At 62.8% G+C, this 18,377-nt stretch overlaps 1 protein-coding gene across 1 annotated transcript; it reads right to left on the bottom strand.

Moving 5' to 3' along the window:
- Positions 1-8,466: 8,466 nt before the first annotated feature.
- On the bottom strand, positions 8,467-13,349 carry TMEM59L (transmembrane protein 59 like). Its single transcript, XM_064175071.1, is given in 9 exon segments — positions 8,467-8,724; positions 8,998-9,115; positions 9,230-9,270; positions 9,272-9,342; positions 9,659-9,758; positions 9,857-10,003; positions 11,349-11,443; positions 11,693-11,798; positions 13,117-13,349. Coding segments are annotated over 9 exon segments (1,011 nt in total). The 5' UTR covers positions 13,288-13,349; the 3' UTR covers positions 8,467-8,562.
- Positions 13,350-18,377: the final 5,028 nt, after the last annotated feature.

Here is an 18,377-nt window from a genome sequence, read left to right as displayed (position 1 = left end):
GTGGCTCTGCCAACGACCGGGGGTAAATGTCTTTGATTTCCCATGCCTCGGTGTCCACATCTGTACGAGGCAAAGGGGGGGGGGGATTCGTCCATGAGAATAAACGCGCTCGGAAAGCCGTGAAAATGCTCTTTCAAGTCAGCCTGATGAAAACTTCATGTTCTGGAGCTCTCCGCTTCAAGGAGAGCAATCTGTTTCCGAGGCAGGGCTGTGTATTTTTCTTATTTAAACCTTCTAAATCTGCTGGAGCATTAAAAATATTTGGCATTTCCACAGCACATTTCATTCCCGGCTCCAAATGCGTTTTACAGACATTCATTAATTAAGCCTCGTAAAACCTTGGGGAGAAAGGGAAGCAGCGCTTATTAATTTGCTATTTGTATTGCTGCAGAGCACGGAGACCCCAGCCGGGACCTTGGGGCCCTGTTATTTTAGACCCGACCTACTCAGAAGAGGAGATGTCAGCGCGGGGAGAGGCGGCGGAGGGGAGTCAGTGCCGCAGGTGATCGGCAGAGCCTGCGGCAGTCGCTCCGCAGCCCTCCGCACCGGGCAGTGCTGCCTGCAGGACGGAGCAAGCCTGGCTCTCGCCCCGATCCTCTCCCCAAGACTGCCTGCTTTGCGTTTCGCTGGTGTTTGGGGGCTCCTTCCCCTCCTTACCAACGCCTCGGGCTCGTTCTGCTTCCTCAGCCACCAGCTCTGCTTCATTCGATCCCTTCCATTTTCTCCCGGGGCTGCTTTTCTGCAGCCTCAGCTTCGCAGCTCGCCCTGCTTTGCGAAAAGCTTCCAGGGGAAGACTTTCCCCTTGTTACTCGTCAGGTCCGTGCGGGGATTTTAAGTGCAGTTAGTTCAGTGCCTGCCGAGCGGTAAAGCAGCCCTGCTGACGGCTGGCCCGGCCGGGCTGCCCGCTAGCCGTGGACCTCTCAATGCCAGGTGGGGGCAGCGGCTGAGGAGCTGTGAACGTTACACCTCTGCTTCCCCTGCAGGAAAAGCCAGGCTGTGCCACATGCTGTAAATGCCTTTCACATGTTCCCCAGATCCCGGTTAAATCAACCCCCAGAAGGTCTCTCAAAGCATGAAAAATGAATTTTTAAGACGCTGGAAGGAAGATGTATTCCATAACTCCTCTGGTGACCAGGCGTGCTGACTTGTGTCCTGCGGAGAAGGGACCGAGAGAGGCTATTCCTTGTTATTCCATCCTGCTGATGGGATTTTATCTCTCACAGCAAATCCAGGAACTTTTTAGTTACCATTATTCTTTGATTTTTATGGGCCATTTGATATTTATTTTTATTTCTATTCATTATTTGCTGAGTGCACTTAGCCCCTTCCCCAAGGAGCCTGCCTTATATCTGAGGTGGTTTTTACGAGCAGCATCTGAGCAGCTTGCTCAAGTTTAATACATCCATCCTGCACACACAGTATATCACAGCCCTGGGGTTCCTACTGTGGAGAGCAGCACTCTGCTGCGAAATCACAGCTCAAACCTGCTGGAGGAACAAAAAACAACCCACCCAAAAAAAAAAAAAAAGAGAATAAACTCCAAACTCTTTCCATCCTTCTCCTTTCTGCTCTTCATTCGAAGCCATCAGGATGTATTTGAGTCATCTTGTCACCTCCTTTTTTTTTCTCTCCTCCCTTCCTGCAAAACATGAGGTCCTAGCAATGTACCTTTTACTGCAAGCCAAGCTCTCACAGATCCCACGGCTCCCACAGCTGGGGCTTTCAAATCCACGTCCAGCACTGGGAGGCTAATGGCAAAATCATGAGCTGGCAGCTGCCTTTCCCCCCGACCTCCTTGTTCCATCCCAGCAGCGCTCAGGAACAGGAATTCCTCCGGCTCGCAGCGCTCCGGGTCCATGCGCCGTGTGCTGGGTGGAGGAGGCAGGCAGCTGGCCTCAACCAGCTTTTCTCTTTTCCCTCCCAATTCTTGCTACATTCCCCTCAGCACAACAAAGCCTTCCCTGTCCCTTCCTTTGCTGGTGTGATGGAGGGGGCTGCCAGTGTCCTCCCTCCTGCTTGCTGCCTCCTTACAGCATCCACGACCAGCACGGCTCCATCTCCTGCTCATCTGTGTGCCTGGAGGCTGCTGGGTGTCTGTGCTCCTGGCTGGTTTCATTCCCTCTGCATCTCTGCTAATCCCTGGGTAATCCTGGCAAGCCCGGGAAGGGGTCGGGCAAGGGGCAGTGAGTGCTGGCAGAGTCAGGGCTCTCCATGCACAGATGGGTCATGGCACTCCCTCAACTCGTCCTTCCCACTCCTTTTTACACTCTGCCTGCATCTCCCCACGGTCATGGTCAGGGCTGGAGGACAAGAGGAAATGGCCTCAAGTTGCACCAGGGGAGGTTTAGGTTGGACATGAGGAACAGTTTCTTCCCCAAAAGCGTTGTCAAAGCCTGGAACAGGCTGCCCAGGGAAGTGAGTGAGTCATCGTCCCCGGAGGGCGTTCAGAGCCATGGAGTGGTGGTGCTGAGGGACATGGCTGTGCAGCAGATTCGGTGGTGCTGGGCTCAGCTTGGGCTCGATGATCTTGGGAGGTGTTTTCCAGCCAAAGCAATCCCACGGCCGCCAGAGCGAGCAGGAGGAGCAGGTGTGAGCGGGGAGCAGACACCGAGCTGCGTGGGGTCTGGCGCCAGGGGAGGCTGCACACCTTCTTTCACGGCCCTCGGGCTCCCTCCACTCCCACGCACAGCAGGACGAGCTGGCGCCCGTGGCGCCCGTGGGAGCAGCTCCCACGCCGGCTGCAGGCGTCGGCCGTCCCCGGCACCGTGCGGCACCGCGACGAGGCCACGGCCTGGCAGGTGCCCTCTACACGTGCAGCGGTGCCCGGGATGCGTCCTGCCCCCGGGGTCGTGGGGCAGCTGCCGTGTCCCGGAGGTGAGCAGGTGCTCGCTCACGCCACCGCCTCGGGGCAGCCCAGCTCCCATCTGCTTGGCCAAGCCGCAACTGGAGATCCCAGCTCCCCCTGGCCAGCTTGGCTGCGCTCCTCACCTGGCAGCAGAACACAAGGCAGAGAACGTAAACACGGCGGGGAGCGAAGCCCCTCACGGCCCTGCGTTCCAGGCAGTGAGGAAGGCCAGGGAGTGGAAAATGCTCGTCACTCGGCGGGCTGGACGCGCTGCCCGGAGGGTGCTTCGCCTCCACACGGCATCGCCACGGCGCAGCAGCTGCGCCAGGCCCGGCCAGCGGCACCGCGCTGAACTCTGACATTTGAAGAGGGAGAACAATTTGGCTTCCTTAGCACCCCCTCCCCTCCCCCCCCCCCCCCCTCCCCCCAGCCCCAGCCCCGGCCCCGAGCAGTCCCTCGAGCCGGGCTGGAATGTGCGTGGTAGGGACAGAACCAATCCCATTAGCACGAGGAGATTGTTTTTCGTTGGGTTCTGCTGCTGTGCGCTCTGCAGCCAGGGCTGCGCCTCCCTGGGGCAGGGCACGGCAGGGAGGATGGGGAGAAGGAGCAGCCCATGCATGTGGCACTCCCCGGCCAGTCTGGCTGCCTGCTTTCGGCGGCGCCGTGAGGTTTCCCATCTTTGAAGGCCTCATGAGCTCGGCTGCCAGCTCCAGGCTGGTGCTCGGCGTGGTTTGGAGGAGCCTTGGTAGGGACGAGGGCGCAGCTCTGGAGGGGAAGGTGCTGAAGCCAGTGGCGCTGCCAGAGCTCGCTTTGAATCCCCTTCCAACTCCCCACCCCACATCCTCGTCCTCACTCCATGTCTGGATGGAGATCCACCTCCGCCAGGGTTAAAGCTGAATTTACAGCTCTGTTGGTCAGGACAGTCCCGGATTGCAGCCATGTGCTAGCAGGAGCGGGGCCAGGGGCAGCAAGAGGCAGCTGGAGCAGCTAACAAATATCCTTCCCCCAGCTGAGAGGGGAGCCCAGGCTCTTTTTTCCATCATCTTCAAAAGCCCTGCTCTGGCAGGGCCCAGACCCTCTGTTTCCCCCTGGCTGTGCTTTCTCATGAAGATTCTGGTTCCTCCAGCACAAGGCAAGAACAAGAAACCTCCCTCAGCTGCTCTGTGTCAGCAGCATCTCACTGGGATGTGAGTAGTGAAGGGGAGCAAGGGGCGCAGAGCCAGGGGAACCAAGAGTGTGCCCACCCTGAGTCAGGAGAACCTGACACAGGTCATGAGAATGGCTCCTGTGGACTTCTTGGAGCCATTCCCTGCCCTGCTCTCCCACTTCCCGGCTTTCTGTTCCATGAGTCGTCCCCGGACCACGGAACTCAGTGCTCTTCCCGAGCAGAAACTTCCCGGCTGGACGTGGCACAGGGCTCCAGGCACCCGTCAAGGGACAAGGAGCTGTGAGAGCTCCTGAAGGCATCCTCAGCAGAGTGAGAAGCAGGGGGAGCGGCAGCGCTGGGAGCAGGCGGCAGGAGAGGAGGGAATCTGCGCACAAACGCACCCGCCCCTGCCCGGCCCTCGGCGGGAGCCTGCGAGCAACAGGGAGCTCTGCCAGCCCCCGGCGCTGGGACCCGCAGGGCAGAGAGGAGAGGACATTCTCTGGAGGGGACAGCAGCAGCCACGGAATGGCCAGGGAGGGGGCAGCTGGCAAGACCCCTGCAACCTTCAGCATCCACTGCCAGAGGCTGAGTGACAACATCTGACGAGATGGAATCAGAGATCACAGAACTGCTGGGGTTGGAAGAGACCTTTGAGGGCATCGAGTCCAAGCAGTAACCCTGCACTGCCAGCTCACCACTGAGCCCTGCCCTCGGCACACCTCCATGGCTTTGAAACCCCTCTAGGAATGGGGATTCAACCACTGGGCAGCTTGGGCCAGGCCTGGACAATCCTTTGGGTCAGAAATTGTTCCTCATGTCCGACTTAAACCTCCCCTTGGCAACTTGAGGCCATTTCCTTTTGTCCTATCCTTTTTCCTTGGGAGAAGAGACCAACCCCACCTGGCTCCAGCCTCCTTTCAAGGAGTTGCAGAGAGCAGTGAGGTCTGACCTCTGCATAGATTCATAGAATGGGTTTGGTTGGAAAAGTCCTCTAAGATCACCAGGGAGAAGAGTCCAACCCCCACCTGGCTTCACCTCCTCTCAGGGAGCTGTAGTGAGCAGTGAGGTCTGCTCTCAGCCTCCTCTTCTCCAAGCTGAACACCCCCAGCTCACTCAGCTGCTCCTCCCTCCCCAGCCCTGTTCTCCAGACCCTTCCCCAGCTTTGTTGCCCTTCTGTGGGTCTGCTCCAGCCCCTCAATGTCCTTCTTGAAATGAGAGGCCCAAAGCTTAACTCTGAGATGCTGCAGGGTCCATGGCAGAGGTGTGTGGGGCAGTTTGTTGTCCTCCCCCTCGCTTTCTGAGGCCATTCCTCACCACAGTGTGGCTAACAGTGGTTCTTGCTGCCCCATGGCAGGACGTGCAGGAGGCCAGCACCAACGCTCACTGCAAGGACACAACACAGCATGGGCTCATGCTCCCCCCATGTCCTCATCCCCAGCCATGAGCTGTGACTGCAGCGTGGGCTGTGGGGGCCACACACTATGAATTCTGCTCCCTCCACTGTGAACAAATGAGAGAGAGAGTGAGGAGCAAAAGGCATGGGGTGGAACCCACTCCCCCACCCCCCCGGCTGCCTGCTGCGGGGAGTGGAACCAGCTGATTTCATGCATCTCCTTCTTGTTGCCGTGGGGTCCCTCCTCACCTGCTCCTGGGCACAGTTCCCTGCACCCCGAGCCAGCAGCGAGGAATCTGACTCCAGTTTAAAGGCCAGGAGCTTGTCCACGGTTCCTAGCCCGGCTCCCATCCCGGGAGGGTCCTGCTGCCCGCGGTGGGCAGGGCTTACCACCAGCTGTCTGCACCCATCTTGTGCCTTGCTACCTCCCTCTACACCAGCCCGTGGCAGAGGGATGCACAGAGCCTGGTGCTGGGGGTCTCAGCCTCTGGCAGCAACCATCCTGAGAGTAGGACCCTGGCCCAGGCTGCCCAAAGAGGTGGGAGCTGCCTCATGCCTGGAACCCTTCCAGGTCAGGTTGTTTGGAGCTCTGAGCAGCCTGCTCTAGCTGAGGATGTCCCTGCTGACTGCAGGGGAATTGGATGAGCTTTGAAGGTCCCTTCCCACCCAAACCAGTCCGGGATCCCACGGTGCTGTGTCTCTAGGATTCTCCTCGTTCCCATCTCCGCATCCCAGAGCCAACCAAGCAGCTGAGACCAGTCCCAGCCCCAGTGCCTCGGGGGCCCCGCGCCGCTGCTGGCTCCGAGGACGGGACCCTGCTGAGCTCCTGAAGTGCTAGAAACGAGCCTGCAGCCCTCGCGTGAGCTTTTCTGTCGTGCTTGGCATGGGGAGAGCTCGGCTGTGGCGTGGCCGCGGGCACCGCGCCAGGACAAACCCCCGCTGCGGGGAAAGGTGGATGCACACACGTGCGAGCGTGCCCCAGCCCTGCCGCCCGGGGGGTGCCAGGCCTGGCGCTGACGTGCGGGGCCTGATTTATGATTTTCCTCCTCCGAGTGGGCGCCTGAGTGCCCCTGAGTGATCTTCAGCGGCGGCAGCCCTCACGCCCCAGCCCTCCTCTGCTCGCAGCAAGAACACGTCCACGCAGCCCTCCCGCCGCGGCGTCCCGACCTACCCCTCCTCCTCCTCCTCCTCGCTGCCAATGCGCAGCTCCCTGCTCACCCAGCACCCCTCACTGAGCCCACCCATCCCCTGGGCGTTGGTAGCAGCCCCGCAGGGAACACCACATCAGCTCTGGTGATGCAGATTTGCCAGCCTCACAGCAGAGTACCAGGTCGTTCCACGTCCGGGCAGAACAGCCCAGGCAGGGGTTTCTCTCTGGTGTGCCAGGGGCTTTATCCCGGCTCAGCCTGCAGAGCCAGGATGGCAGGCTGGGAACAGCCCTGTGCCCTTCTCCGAGCTCAGACCTGCTCCCCAGCCCTTGGTGGGCACCATAAAGCCACTGACTCAGCCAGGTCTGGTACAAACCTTTTATTTCCCCTCTGCCCATGGTGCCCAGCTAGCTTGGGGCTGGGTTTGCCCTTTGGAAGAGAAGCTGAGGAGGGCTCCATGGCCACCCTTTGCCCTGAGCTCGTGGCCTGGTTACACCCCAGAGATGGAGAGAGCCACCGTGGCCAGGGACAGCATCCCAGGCCCCACCGAGCCTCATACTGAGCCGAGCGGCCAAAAAGCGACAACGAAAAGTGCACCCCAGCACGGACAGAGACCCCCCCAGCCCCCTCCCCAACCCAGTTCCCCGACCCCAGATATGTTGCACGGGTGAAAGTGATACAGAGCAGCACAGAACTGGCAGGGATGGGGACAAGAGCCCCCTGCCCCACCATGCCGTGGCCCCCCAGAGACCGCTCAGCGCTGGGGAGCGTCCGGCACACGGAGAGAGCCCAAAAACCCGGGGGGGGAGTCGCGGGTAATAAGTTAAACTGTACAGACGTGTTAGGGGGACGCGGGGATGGTGGGGACCGCCCCCCGGGAGCAGGAGTGTCCCCGGGGGCCGAGGAGCCACATGCCAGTGCAAACCAAACCACGAAACGATGCACAGTCAGGGGAAGGAGAATGTGAGGAGCTGCCCTGGCTCACACCGAGCCCGGCGGCGGCAGCGGAGCCACAGGGAGCAGGGGGAGGGAGGGGACACCTCCATGCCGAGGGGCTGTGCTGGGGACAGATGAGGGGGTCTTGGCTGGGAGACCCCAGGCCTGGCCCCTGCTCCCAGGGCACCGCTGGCATCCTAAAGACCCGTAGGCTGGGTGCTGCCAAGTCCTGCCATCAGCTACAGCCCCTCAAGCCGAGCTGCTGCCGGCATCAGGCAGAGAAGCAGAGCCCAGGGTGGAGGTGTCCCAGCAGCTCCCACCTCCTGCCCAAGCTTGAACACACTGCAGCAGCAGCACAAGGCAGGGAACCGCCGCCTCGTCCCCTGCTCCATCCCATCGGCATCGGTGCCAGCCACCCCAAGGGCATCAGGGAGCAGGGAGAGGGAGGAACCATCCCAGGGCCCCTCCACGACTCCGGAAAGGCCGGCTGGGTCCTCGTGTGGGCATGGAGGCAGCGAGATCTGCTCCTCACTCCGGCTGCCAACGCCAAATCCATTCGCCACGTTTCGGCTCCCCGAGGCAATCGGCTCCGGCGGCTGAAGGCAGCTCCCAGGGCCGGAGCCGGCGCCTTGGAGGCTCAGCCCAAGGTGGGAGGCCGGGGATGTGCCGAGCCAAAGCCCAGAACTCTGCAGACATTCTCCATCCCCCACCGCAGCCGGCTCCCTCCTGCCCAGCGCTGGACCCATGCCCGGAGGGCTGCGAGGCCCCGGGGGGCTGCGGTCGGGAGCAGACAGACCGGGAATGGGCTCCCCCCAGCTTCCCACTCTGGCAGCTCCTCTCTTGGCTCTCGAGTGCTGGAAACCAGGGTCCCAGCAAACAGCTGAGGAGGCAAAGCTGCTGCCCGGCTCCTGGGAGCCTCCTCCACAGTGCCCATCCCCGGGGAGCCGCATTGCACCCCTGGTCCCCACCACTCCAGAGCCAGAGATGTCCCTCCATGAGCTGGGGACGTGGGGCAGTGGAGCAGGACCGAGGTTGCTGCCATGGGGATGGTGACAAGGAGGTGGCAGGGAGGTGGTGGGAAGGGGTGGGAACACTACAGGATGGTCTTGTCCAGGTCGACTTTGAGGGGCAGAGGTCCTGCGTCCTCGCTGCCGTGCGCGGGGCACAGGGTGACAGCAATGACGGGCGGCAGGGGGAAGGGGCCGGAGCCATCCAGGTCCTCCAGGTACTCCTTGTCCCCGTTGATGCTGAGAGGCTGGAAGAGAGGCAGAGGGACCTGTGCAGCCCAAGAGCAGAGGACAGGACCTCTTTGTCCCCAGCCTGGGACAACATGGGGCTGGCTGCGGATGTACCACACAGCAGGGACATTGCAGTGAGCCCAGCACGGTGGCTGAGGACCACAAAGACTATGTGGCCACATCTCAGCCCGACAAGGCTCACCCAGCCATGACAGGGACCCCCAGGCTGTCAGAGACCCCTCCGGGACTCTCCCCACTCCGGGCTGCGCTGAGCACAGCTCACCCCATACCTGGGTCTTGACGTGCTGCTCGGGGGCAGTCACCAGGCTGGCACAGCTCAGCCACAGCATCACCACGATGGAGAGGAAGAGGCAGGCGGCCAGGATCCAGCGAGGCAGGCCTGAGCGCCTGTAACACACCCCCAGCCCCCGCCAGAGGAAGACACCAGTTTATGGCAGGGCACGGGGTGGGGGTTGGGAGGGGAGGTGCCCCCAGGCCCTCACGCAGCCTCTCTGCACCTACTTGGCCATGCAGCCCAGGAAGTCGTGCTCCGGCGGGGGGGGGGTCTGCATGCTGAGCCTTGGCTTTGCCCCGCGGCTCCTTCTTGGGGGGCTTCTCCCCCTTCCCCCGGGGACCTGGCAGGAGGGAGGTGATGCTGAGCCTGGGCACACAGCTTGGGCATGCCTACCCCACTTGCCTCTTTGTCAGCACCTGGTTGGGTGCAGGGGTGCTGGTGAGGGGGCCCTCTCCCACCGAGGACTCGCTGGGGAGCACAGAGAATCCCACAGCTTCTTGGAGTGGGTCCCGAGTCTGGACTCCTCCCACCCCCTGCCCCCTCTGTGGGTGTGGGACACTGATCAGACCCGAGAACGGAGAAGTCAGATGAGAGCCAGGAGGGTTCCAAAGCCCACAGAGTGCCTCCAACCCCCATCAGCCCAGACCCTCCTGCACCTGTGTGGGGCTGGAGGGCACGGGGGTTGGACCCCGGTGCTGCCCACGCCGGCTGGGTCTCTGGAGCCTCGGGTACTGCATACTCCATCTGGGGCTGGGACTGGTGGGTTAGCAGGGAAAGAGGGAGACAGAGGTGAGCGAGGGGGTCCCCATCCCTCTCACCAGTCTCAGCAGAAAGGGGACATGGGACACCCCCACCTGGAACACCACAACTTTGCCATCGTCTGCCTGCAGGTAGAAGGTCCAAGTGGAGGAGATGAAGCTCTGGGCAGAGCTGACAATGTCGTTGCAGAAGGTGGACACCAAATCGAACATGGAGAACGATGGCTCCTGCAGCTCCAGGCTCTGCAGAGGGACAGGAGGTCACCACCAGCCCCGCACCAGCCACCCCCAGAGACAACAGCCCGGACAGGACACGGAGCCAGGCACTCCAATTCGGGGCTCAGTCTTTTCCCAGGGATGGAGGTGTGCAGGAGCTGTGGTCCAGCCCTGGGGGAGTGCCCAAGAGGAGGGCTGTAGTTCTCAGGGCCACCGTCCAGCCCCAGCTCTACCACCCAGAGCCCCCTGCGTGGCAGCTCCGTGCTCCCAAGCAGCTCTTTAAACCCCGGGAGCGGAGCGGCGGCGCTGCCGAGGGCGTTGCTCCCCTGGCAGCCTCTCCGTGCCCTGGATTTTTTGGCCGTCGCGGCCGTTTGTTATTTTTAAAGCATCCCTGCTGGAATCCGCTTGGCTGCTCCCTGCCAGTGGCTCCCAACATTTTCCGACAGCCCCTCGCACGGCCAGCCCAGCAAACAGGAAATAAATGGGTCAGATTCTGGGTCTAATTATTGTGCTAAATCTGCTCTGCCTGCCTGCCTGCCTGGGAACCCGAAGGAAAAACGCTTCGGGTGGGTGAAGGGGGTGACAGTGCCGTCGTCCCCCCCCCCCCGGCAGCTCATGCTTCCCGATGCTCATCCTTGACCTCGCAGAGGGGCTGGGAAATGAGATCAGATAGGGAAGGCTCCAAAGTGGCTTTCCAAGGGTCGCAGCTTTCTGTAGCACAAACTCACCCTTGTCCACACCCAGGCGAAGCCAAAAAGCCTCCACCTTGGGCTGAAGACGAATTTAATTAATTGGGCAGAATCTGAATTAATTAAACGTCACAGGGACGATGCTAATTGCTGGGCAGGGTAACAGATAACTGGGGGGGGTCTGCAGGCACTGCCCGGCGGAACCTTGCACCCGGGGAGCTCGGTGCCATCAGCCTGCATGGCCCAGCCCTGCAGGAGGGAGGCAGGGAGGGATGGACGGAGGGAGGGAGAGATGGATGGAGGAATGGGGGGAGAGATGGATGGAGGGATGGGGGGAGAGATGGATGAAGGGATGTGGGGAGAGATGGATGGAGGGATGGGGGAGAGATGGATGAAGGGATGTGGGGAGAGATGGATGGAGGGATGAGGGGAGAGATTGATGGAGGGATGGGGGAAAGATGGATGGAGGGATGTGGGGAGAGATGGATGGAGGGATGTGGGGAGAGATGGATGGAGGGATGGGGGAGAGATGGATGGAGGGATGGGGGAGAGATGGATGGAGGGATGGGGAAAGAGATGGATGAAGGGGTGTGGGGAGAGATGCATGGAGGGATGGGGAAAGAGATGGATGAAGGGGTGTGGGGAGAGATGCAGGGAGGGATGGATGGATAGAGACCCCATACCTTCTCCTTCCTGCTCTCCAGCTCGGGCAGCTGCTCACGGCATCCAGTCATGCAGCCAAACTGCTCCTCTGCCTGGCTGTAGGCTTCAGCACATGCTGCCAGGTGAGAGGGTGACACAGGCTTAGGGGGGGGCTCAGCCACACCCCCAGTTTACACCCAGTGGGTGCTGCTTGGCTGGCAGCAGGGTCAGGATGCAGCCATGGGGCACCACGTGGCGCTGAGCAGAGGCAGAGTGCTGGTGAGGGTGGAAAGCACCACGGAGTGTGGGGACATCCCCCCCGCCCCCCTCATTCCCGAGATGGTATTTAGGGGGTAGGGAGGGCCCTCGGCCGCTGGCTCCTCACCTGCCTCACACTCAGCTCTGGTTGTGTTGAGCTCGGCGCTCGCATCCACGAAGTGGCAGATGGAGAGCAGCCGGCAGCCCCGGTAACAGGCGTTGAGAACTGCATCCTGCAGCGAGGAGGAGGAGGAGGGCAGCCCCGAGCTGGCACCAGGAGCCAGCCGTGGCCCCTCTGCACCCGATGCGGGGAGAGCTGGACACCACCACTCTCCTACAGGACCACAGCCCGGACTGGCATCCTGTACGTGGGGGACTGGCATCCCAGGGGAGGAAGAGCTGCCTGTGCCCCCCCATTTTGCAGCCAGTGGAGGGGTTAACACATGGCCTCGTTCCCATGGAGGCCGTGGCAGGTGCCCACATCTCTGCTTAGAGTGTTTGGCACCAGCGTGGGCTCCAGGAAGCAGGGGCCGCAGTGGTGGCTGTGCGGGGGGGGGGGGGGAGAGGGGGAGGGGGCTGGGAACACACTGTGGGGGCTGCGGGGGACACACTGAGCCTATACAGAGGTCACTGTGTGTGTCTGTGTGGGGTCTGTGTGCCCGCGGGGAGCGTGGGCAGAGCTGGGTGCTGTCAGGAAGCAGCTGGAGCCCGGATGGGAAAACATCTCCATCCCCCCTGGCAGTGGAGGCTCCTGCCAAGGCGATGGCCTAGATACGGCCCCGCCACCGCGGGGGCTCGGCGACAGTCCCGGGTGCCACCGCGTGGCCCCTGGCACAGCACAGCTCTACAGGCACTGATCCAGGCCTTTCCGTGGCACCCCGTGCCAAATGACCAGCACTCGGCTCCATCCTGGTCCCTGCTGCCAGGGCTTGGGGCTGGTCCCCCTCACCAGCACGGTGTCAGTGCCCACCCTTCTCCCTCAGCCCCCTGTGCCACCACAGCTGGGCATGGCTCTGCCACGCCACTGGGGGTGGGGGCAGGAGGGCAGAGCGGGGATAGGTCCCTGCTACGTGCCCAGTAAGGCCTCACTTAGTGGCTTCCTAAACCTGGGGCAGCTGCCATCACTGAGAGCACCCCAAAGATGGCATGGGCAAAACCACTGCGGGCACCCCAAATGCTGCATGTCCTTACCGGGGCACTCCAAAGCTGCAGAGGAGCAGACATTGAGGCTCCTCCAGTGACCCCCATGGTGTTCCCAGTACCCCCCCCGCACACCGTGCTTTCCACAGGGGTGGTCCAGTGTGGGACTGTGTGGCAGTGGTGCCCATGCAGGGCAAGCTGGAGCCGCCAATGCCCCCAGTGCCCCCAGAGCTCCCAGTGCTCTCAATGCTGTTGAAGCTCCCAGATCCCCCCTGTTGCTCCCAGCCCCCCCTGTTGCTCCTGGTGCCCCTGGTCCCGGCAGCGCTCCCGATACCCCCGATGCTGCTGATGCTCTCCCCATGCTCCCGGTCCCCGCAATGCCCCCGGGTACCCGATGCCCCTCGGACTCACGGCGGCGGCCCGGCGCGGCAGGCTGCGGCCGCACTGCCCGCGGCACCCGGCGGTGTCTCCGAGCTGCGGCGAGAAGGGGTCGGGGGCGGCGGTGACGGCGACGGCGGCAGCGGCGGCGAGGGCCAGGACCAGGCCGAGGGCGAGCAGGGCCCGGGAGCCACGGGCCGCCATGGCGGGCGCGGAGCGGCGCGGAACGGAGCGAACCCAGCGCCCGCCGGCCCCGCCAGCCCCGCCGTGACGCGCCGTGCGCCGGGCGGGGGCAGCCGGGGGCGGGGGGAGCCGCCGCAGCCTGCGCAGGTCCAGCGGCACCGGCACTGGCAGCGGGGAGCGGGGATGAGGGAGGGATCGGGATGTGCGGGCACCGGGGGTGCGGGCATCGCGGGATGCTCGGGCGAGGGGGGATGCGGGGATACCCCCGGGATGCTGGAGGACTGGGGAGTCCTGGGGACTGGGAGATGCTCATGGACTGGGGGATGCAGGAGGGTGGGGTCCTGGGCACCAGGAGGTGCCTAGGCACTGAGGGATGCCAGGGTACCCGGGATGCAGGAGGACTTGGGGGGCAGGCACCGGGCATGTCCGTGGGACTGGGGAACACACAGGGAGCAGAAGGTGTAGGGGGAGCAAGGGCTGTGGGGAGGGGCACTGGGGGACCAAAGAGTACGTAGGGATCAAAGAGGCACAGCAGAACTGGGGGACAAAGAGGGAGCAGGGAACAGCAGAAGTGGGGGACAGTGACACCAGCAAAACAAAGGGGTGGGGATCGGGGGGGGGACACCATTGTCACTGGTGGCAGAGATGGGTCACAGAATGACGGAGCTGCCCTGGCACTGGGCACCGGTGAGCACCAGCAAGCAGTAACACCAGAGCCTCGCTGCCCCCCGGGACCAGCACCCCAGGAGGGGAGAAAAGCTTCTTGTCCCCAGTCAGCATTGAACCCAGCCGTGCCACCCTCCCCGGCCTTTGGAGCCTCCCCAAGGTGCCGGGTGCATGGCACCCTCCCCCCCAGCTCCGTGGGGCCCCGCCCGGCCGGGCACGGGGCTCTCCCTGACACCCCAGATTTACAGCTTTGATTTCCCAGGGTTTCGAAGACATAAAAGGCGCAGGCTTGGCCCTGTGCTCGCTGCCCTCCCATCGGCCTTATTTATGGCAGCACCCCAAAGCCGGCCCGGGGGGGAGAGGAGGAGGAGGAGGAGGAGAATGAGAAGGAGAAGGAGGAGGAGAAGAAGGAGGAGGAGGAGGAGGGCTGGGGGCTTCGCTAACCTCCGGCCCTAATGGGGAACACATGGCAGGACCCCGGCACGGAGAAACAGAGCGGGGGGTTGCCGGTCCCAGCTCAGGTCGAGGGGTGCTCCATGCCATGGGCTAGGAGGACAGGGGTGGGGGTGGCTGAGACCTGTGGGTAGGGCTGGGAGAGCACAGCCCTGTGCCCCCCCGGGAGCGGGGCCCCTCCTCACCCCGCTGCTCTCCGCCAGTTTATTCATCTTGTTAATCAAACCAGGGCCGTGCTCAGCCCGGGCCGGCGGCGCTGCCAGGTCGACTCCGCTGCCCCTTCCCCCTCCTGGAGCCCCTCCAGCCCCTCGGCCTCACGTCTGGCACCAGTGACTGATGGCCAAGCAGATGGGATGGCCTGGGGCTGTCACCGCGAGTCCCAGTACCGCTCACAGGTGAGGTTTCCATCAGCTGGAGGGACGGAGCCAGAGCCCCACATCCCAGGTGGACCCAAACCCACCGGATGGAGAGCTGGGAATGCCACGTCCAGCGGCCAAGGCTCCCACCGCACCTGCCCACAGCGTGCCTGGCACCAGCCCATGCTCCCCCCACTCCTCTTTTAGCAGCAATCCCCTTTCCCAGGCAGTGCTCTCCAAGTTGGCAAATATTTACTGCCCTCCCCCTTCCAAACACTCGATGCCTTTTGCGTTGCTCTCTCCTGACCCACATTTTTTCTGTCGGAGCCTCTCACCAAACCTCCTCCCACGCTGCCTAGAGCATCTCCACCACTACTCCATGGCAAGGGAACCCATCACCCCACACCCTCACCCCACAAAGCCCATCCCTGGTGCTCCAGCATCCCCTCCACACCAGCTGCATTCCCTCCCCCCACCACCACTCTAGAGAGTCATAAACTCCCTCTGGGGACTTTTTGTGCTTCCCAAAGCAAACAGAGGTGGGAAGGTGGAGGCAGCGCTGCGAGGATGCTCTTGAGCAGAGGGGTTGTGCCAAGGAGGGGGCAGAGGGGTGGCAGGGAAGGGGTTAAGTGGGTTATAAATTACCCAGAGATGTGGAAATGTGACTGAGAGGAATAGAAAGCAAACTGACTGCTGGATTCTTTGCATTTCTAGCCTCTTTATTTTTCCCTCAGGTCACTTTAAAAGGATGCAGGCAGTCAGAGGCAGCTCTGCTGCGCCTTCTCCTCTTGCTTTTTCTGGGGGCTTGGGGTTTTTTGTTGTTGTTGTTGTTTGTTTTTTACACCCTGGCCCTTGAGCCAGAGGCTGTCTCCGTCCAAGGACTTTATGGAGCAGGCTCCGGCTGGGAAATGGGGTAAGGAGATTAATTCAGGGTAAGATGTGCCGGGCCCAGCCCCATGACACAGGATGGAAAGCTGGTGGGAAGGTGATGAGTGGTGGGAAACCAGAGCCACGATGCTCAGCCTGGGTGTGGGGATGTCACCAGGGCCACCCTGGAGTCTTGGATCCATCCAAAGGGATTTGCATGCCCCCGAGGCAGAGCAGGGAACTGGGGGGAGGGGGGGGTGGGGAAGTTGGGCCCCATGGCCGGATTCTGCACCACAACAGGGCAAAGAGGCCCTGGGAACAGAACCACAGTGGGGGACTGAGGACAGTCGGTCCATGCCAGCCCCAGGGGACCCCCATGCTGACGCCACAGCCTGGTCTGGGGGCCGGAGGGGTTGCCGGGCTGGATCCTGCGGCAAGAGCCTGGCTGGTGCCCGTGCGTGCAGCGGCTCGTGGGCAGGAGGGAGCAGCCCTTTAAAGGTCGCTGTCAAAGGGCAGTGCTGACCACATCTGCCTGCTGACCACATCTGTTCACTGACCCGACCACATCTGACCACCGACCACTTGTGCCCGCTGACCACATCTGACCACTGACTGCATCTGCCCTCTGCCCGCCCGTGCCCGCTGCCCAACGCGCTGACTCAGAGAGCAGGGCAGTGACTCTGTCATCTCCAGCCCCCCCTGCCGCTGCTGCTGCCCGCATCCTGCCGCCACACCGCCACTGCCAACCGTCAGGGACCACAGGCACGGCAGGGCTGCCTTTGTCCACCCATCCTGTCCCATTCCACAGCATTGGATCCAGATGTTGCCATGGGTCAGGGAGGGCAAATGTCCCCAAGCCACCCGGGGTGACATTCTGCACACGAGTAGGTGACACCAGTGGGGATCAGCTCTCATCTCCTCCCAAACCTACTGTCTCCCTGAACCCCAGCAAAGCCTCAAGCCCACTTCTGCTGATGCCTTTGCCAGGATAAGTGTCACCCCCTCCTCAGGGGCTCTCCCAACGCAGCCACCCTCAGTCCCACCTCATCCTTGGCTGCAGGTGGGAGCTAAGGGAAGGAGAAGGCGACGGGGACAGCGGTGGGGGCAGTGCAGGTGGGCAGCCTGGTCCCAGCTCCAGCCGCAGGGGGCGATTTCTCCTCCCTTGGCCTCTCTCCTCAGCACCCAGCGCTGGCTGCGGGCCCAAGGTGGCTGCCTAGGGGTGGGCCGGGGCAGTGGGTCGGAGCGCGGGCGGCCGGCGGCCCCCGGGGCGGCCGTGATTCACTCGGCCAGACCGCGGCTGGCGGGGCTGAAGTCTCTCAGGCTGGGTGGCTCCCGGAGCCTGACATTTTTGGGAAATTTCAACAAAAACAATTCAGAAGCTTCCAAAAAGCAGGACGAGGAGAAAAGGCATCGCTTTGTCTCCCTCCCGCTCGCTTCCATTGTTGTTTCTTTTCTGCTCCGTGCGATTCCTTCAGGCAGTGCCTAACACCTCAGCGCCCGGCGGTGACTTCCAGGCAGCATCAGCCCCACTTTGGCCTCAGCCCTCCACTCCAGGGTCACTTCTTTGGGTTGGGTAGCCTGGGCCACTCAGATGTCCCCTGTCACCCCCGGCTTTGTCCCCCAGCGCTTCATCCCCTGCAAGGAGCCATGTCCCTGCCCTCCCGGCGAAGGGGGCACAGAGCTGAGACAGGAAGCAAAGGGGCAGGGAGCGCCACCGGACAATGGGATGGAATCCCTCACCCCGACTCTGAGCCCCCGGAGCCACCCACCAGCCTCAGCAGCAGCAGACACGGTCCCGCTGCCTCGGGGCTCTCACCCCTGTCCAGTCCTCAAGGTCAGGGCCACAGGTTCCCTCTGTGCCCCCTCTGCTGGTGGGGAACCTGACCCCTGGCATGGGGTGCTCTGAGGCACCCCACTGCTCCTCACAAGCAGACCTAAAGGATGTGCAGCTGGGGACAGCCCATGCGTGGGGACAGTGTCCTTGCCACAACCAGGACCTGCCATCCTGGGGCTCTGGCACCCATCTTGGGGTGCTCCTAGTGCCACCGAGTCCTGGGCAGGAGGACACGAAGGGGCACCGGGACCAGCGTGTGATGCCTGAGCAGATGGCTTCGCCGCGGTGCTGGTGGCACAACTGGGGATGCCACCACCACTGGGCTGCCCGGGACCCTGGGGGCAAACACAGCCCTGTCCCGCGGGGGTTGAGGCCACTTGGGCGTTTTCCTACTTTTGGGGGGGGGGGGGGAGGGTGTAGTGGGGAGAGGGATCCGAGGGCCGAGGGATCTGATGCAAACCACTGGGATTTGCCAGAGGAGATTCCTGCTCTCACCACCGCTAAAAAGCCAGTTCCGGGATTTTTATCCCCTAAAGGCACTTTTGATGGGGGGGGACCTCCCCGGACGGCCCGGCTCGGCCACGGGTGCAGCCTCGGGAGCGGCCCCGTGGGCACGGGAGGGTCCGTGGCGGCCGCGAATGAGTCACCCGTGGGAAGGCTCTTACTCAGCTCCCGCGGGGCTCGGCGGGGAGCGGGACACCGGCTCCGGACCGGGCAGGGACGAGGAGTCAACATCCCGCGGCAGCACCAGGAGCCGCGGGGCGGGACATCGGCACCCGAGTATTGGTACCGGAGCCGGTACCAGGCTGGGACGAAGGGACCCTAGGGCCGGTGCCTTTCTGCCCCCCCGGGGGCGGGCCCGGGCCGGGCGGGGCGGGGCCAGGGCGGCATTTAGGGCTTTGGTTACCGGGGGCTGCTCAGACTTGCTCGGGACT

Source organism: Pogoniulus pusillus, chromosome 41 (genome assembly GCF_015220805.1).
Source record: "Pogoniulus pusillus isolate bPogPus1 chromosome 41, bPogPus1.pri, whole genome shotgun sequence".
Lineage (NCBI taxonomy): Eukaryota > Metazoa > Chordata > Aves > Piciformes > Lybiidae > Pogoniulus > Pogoniulus pusillus.
This window is presented reverse-complemented; position numbering and strand designations above follow the sequence as displayed.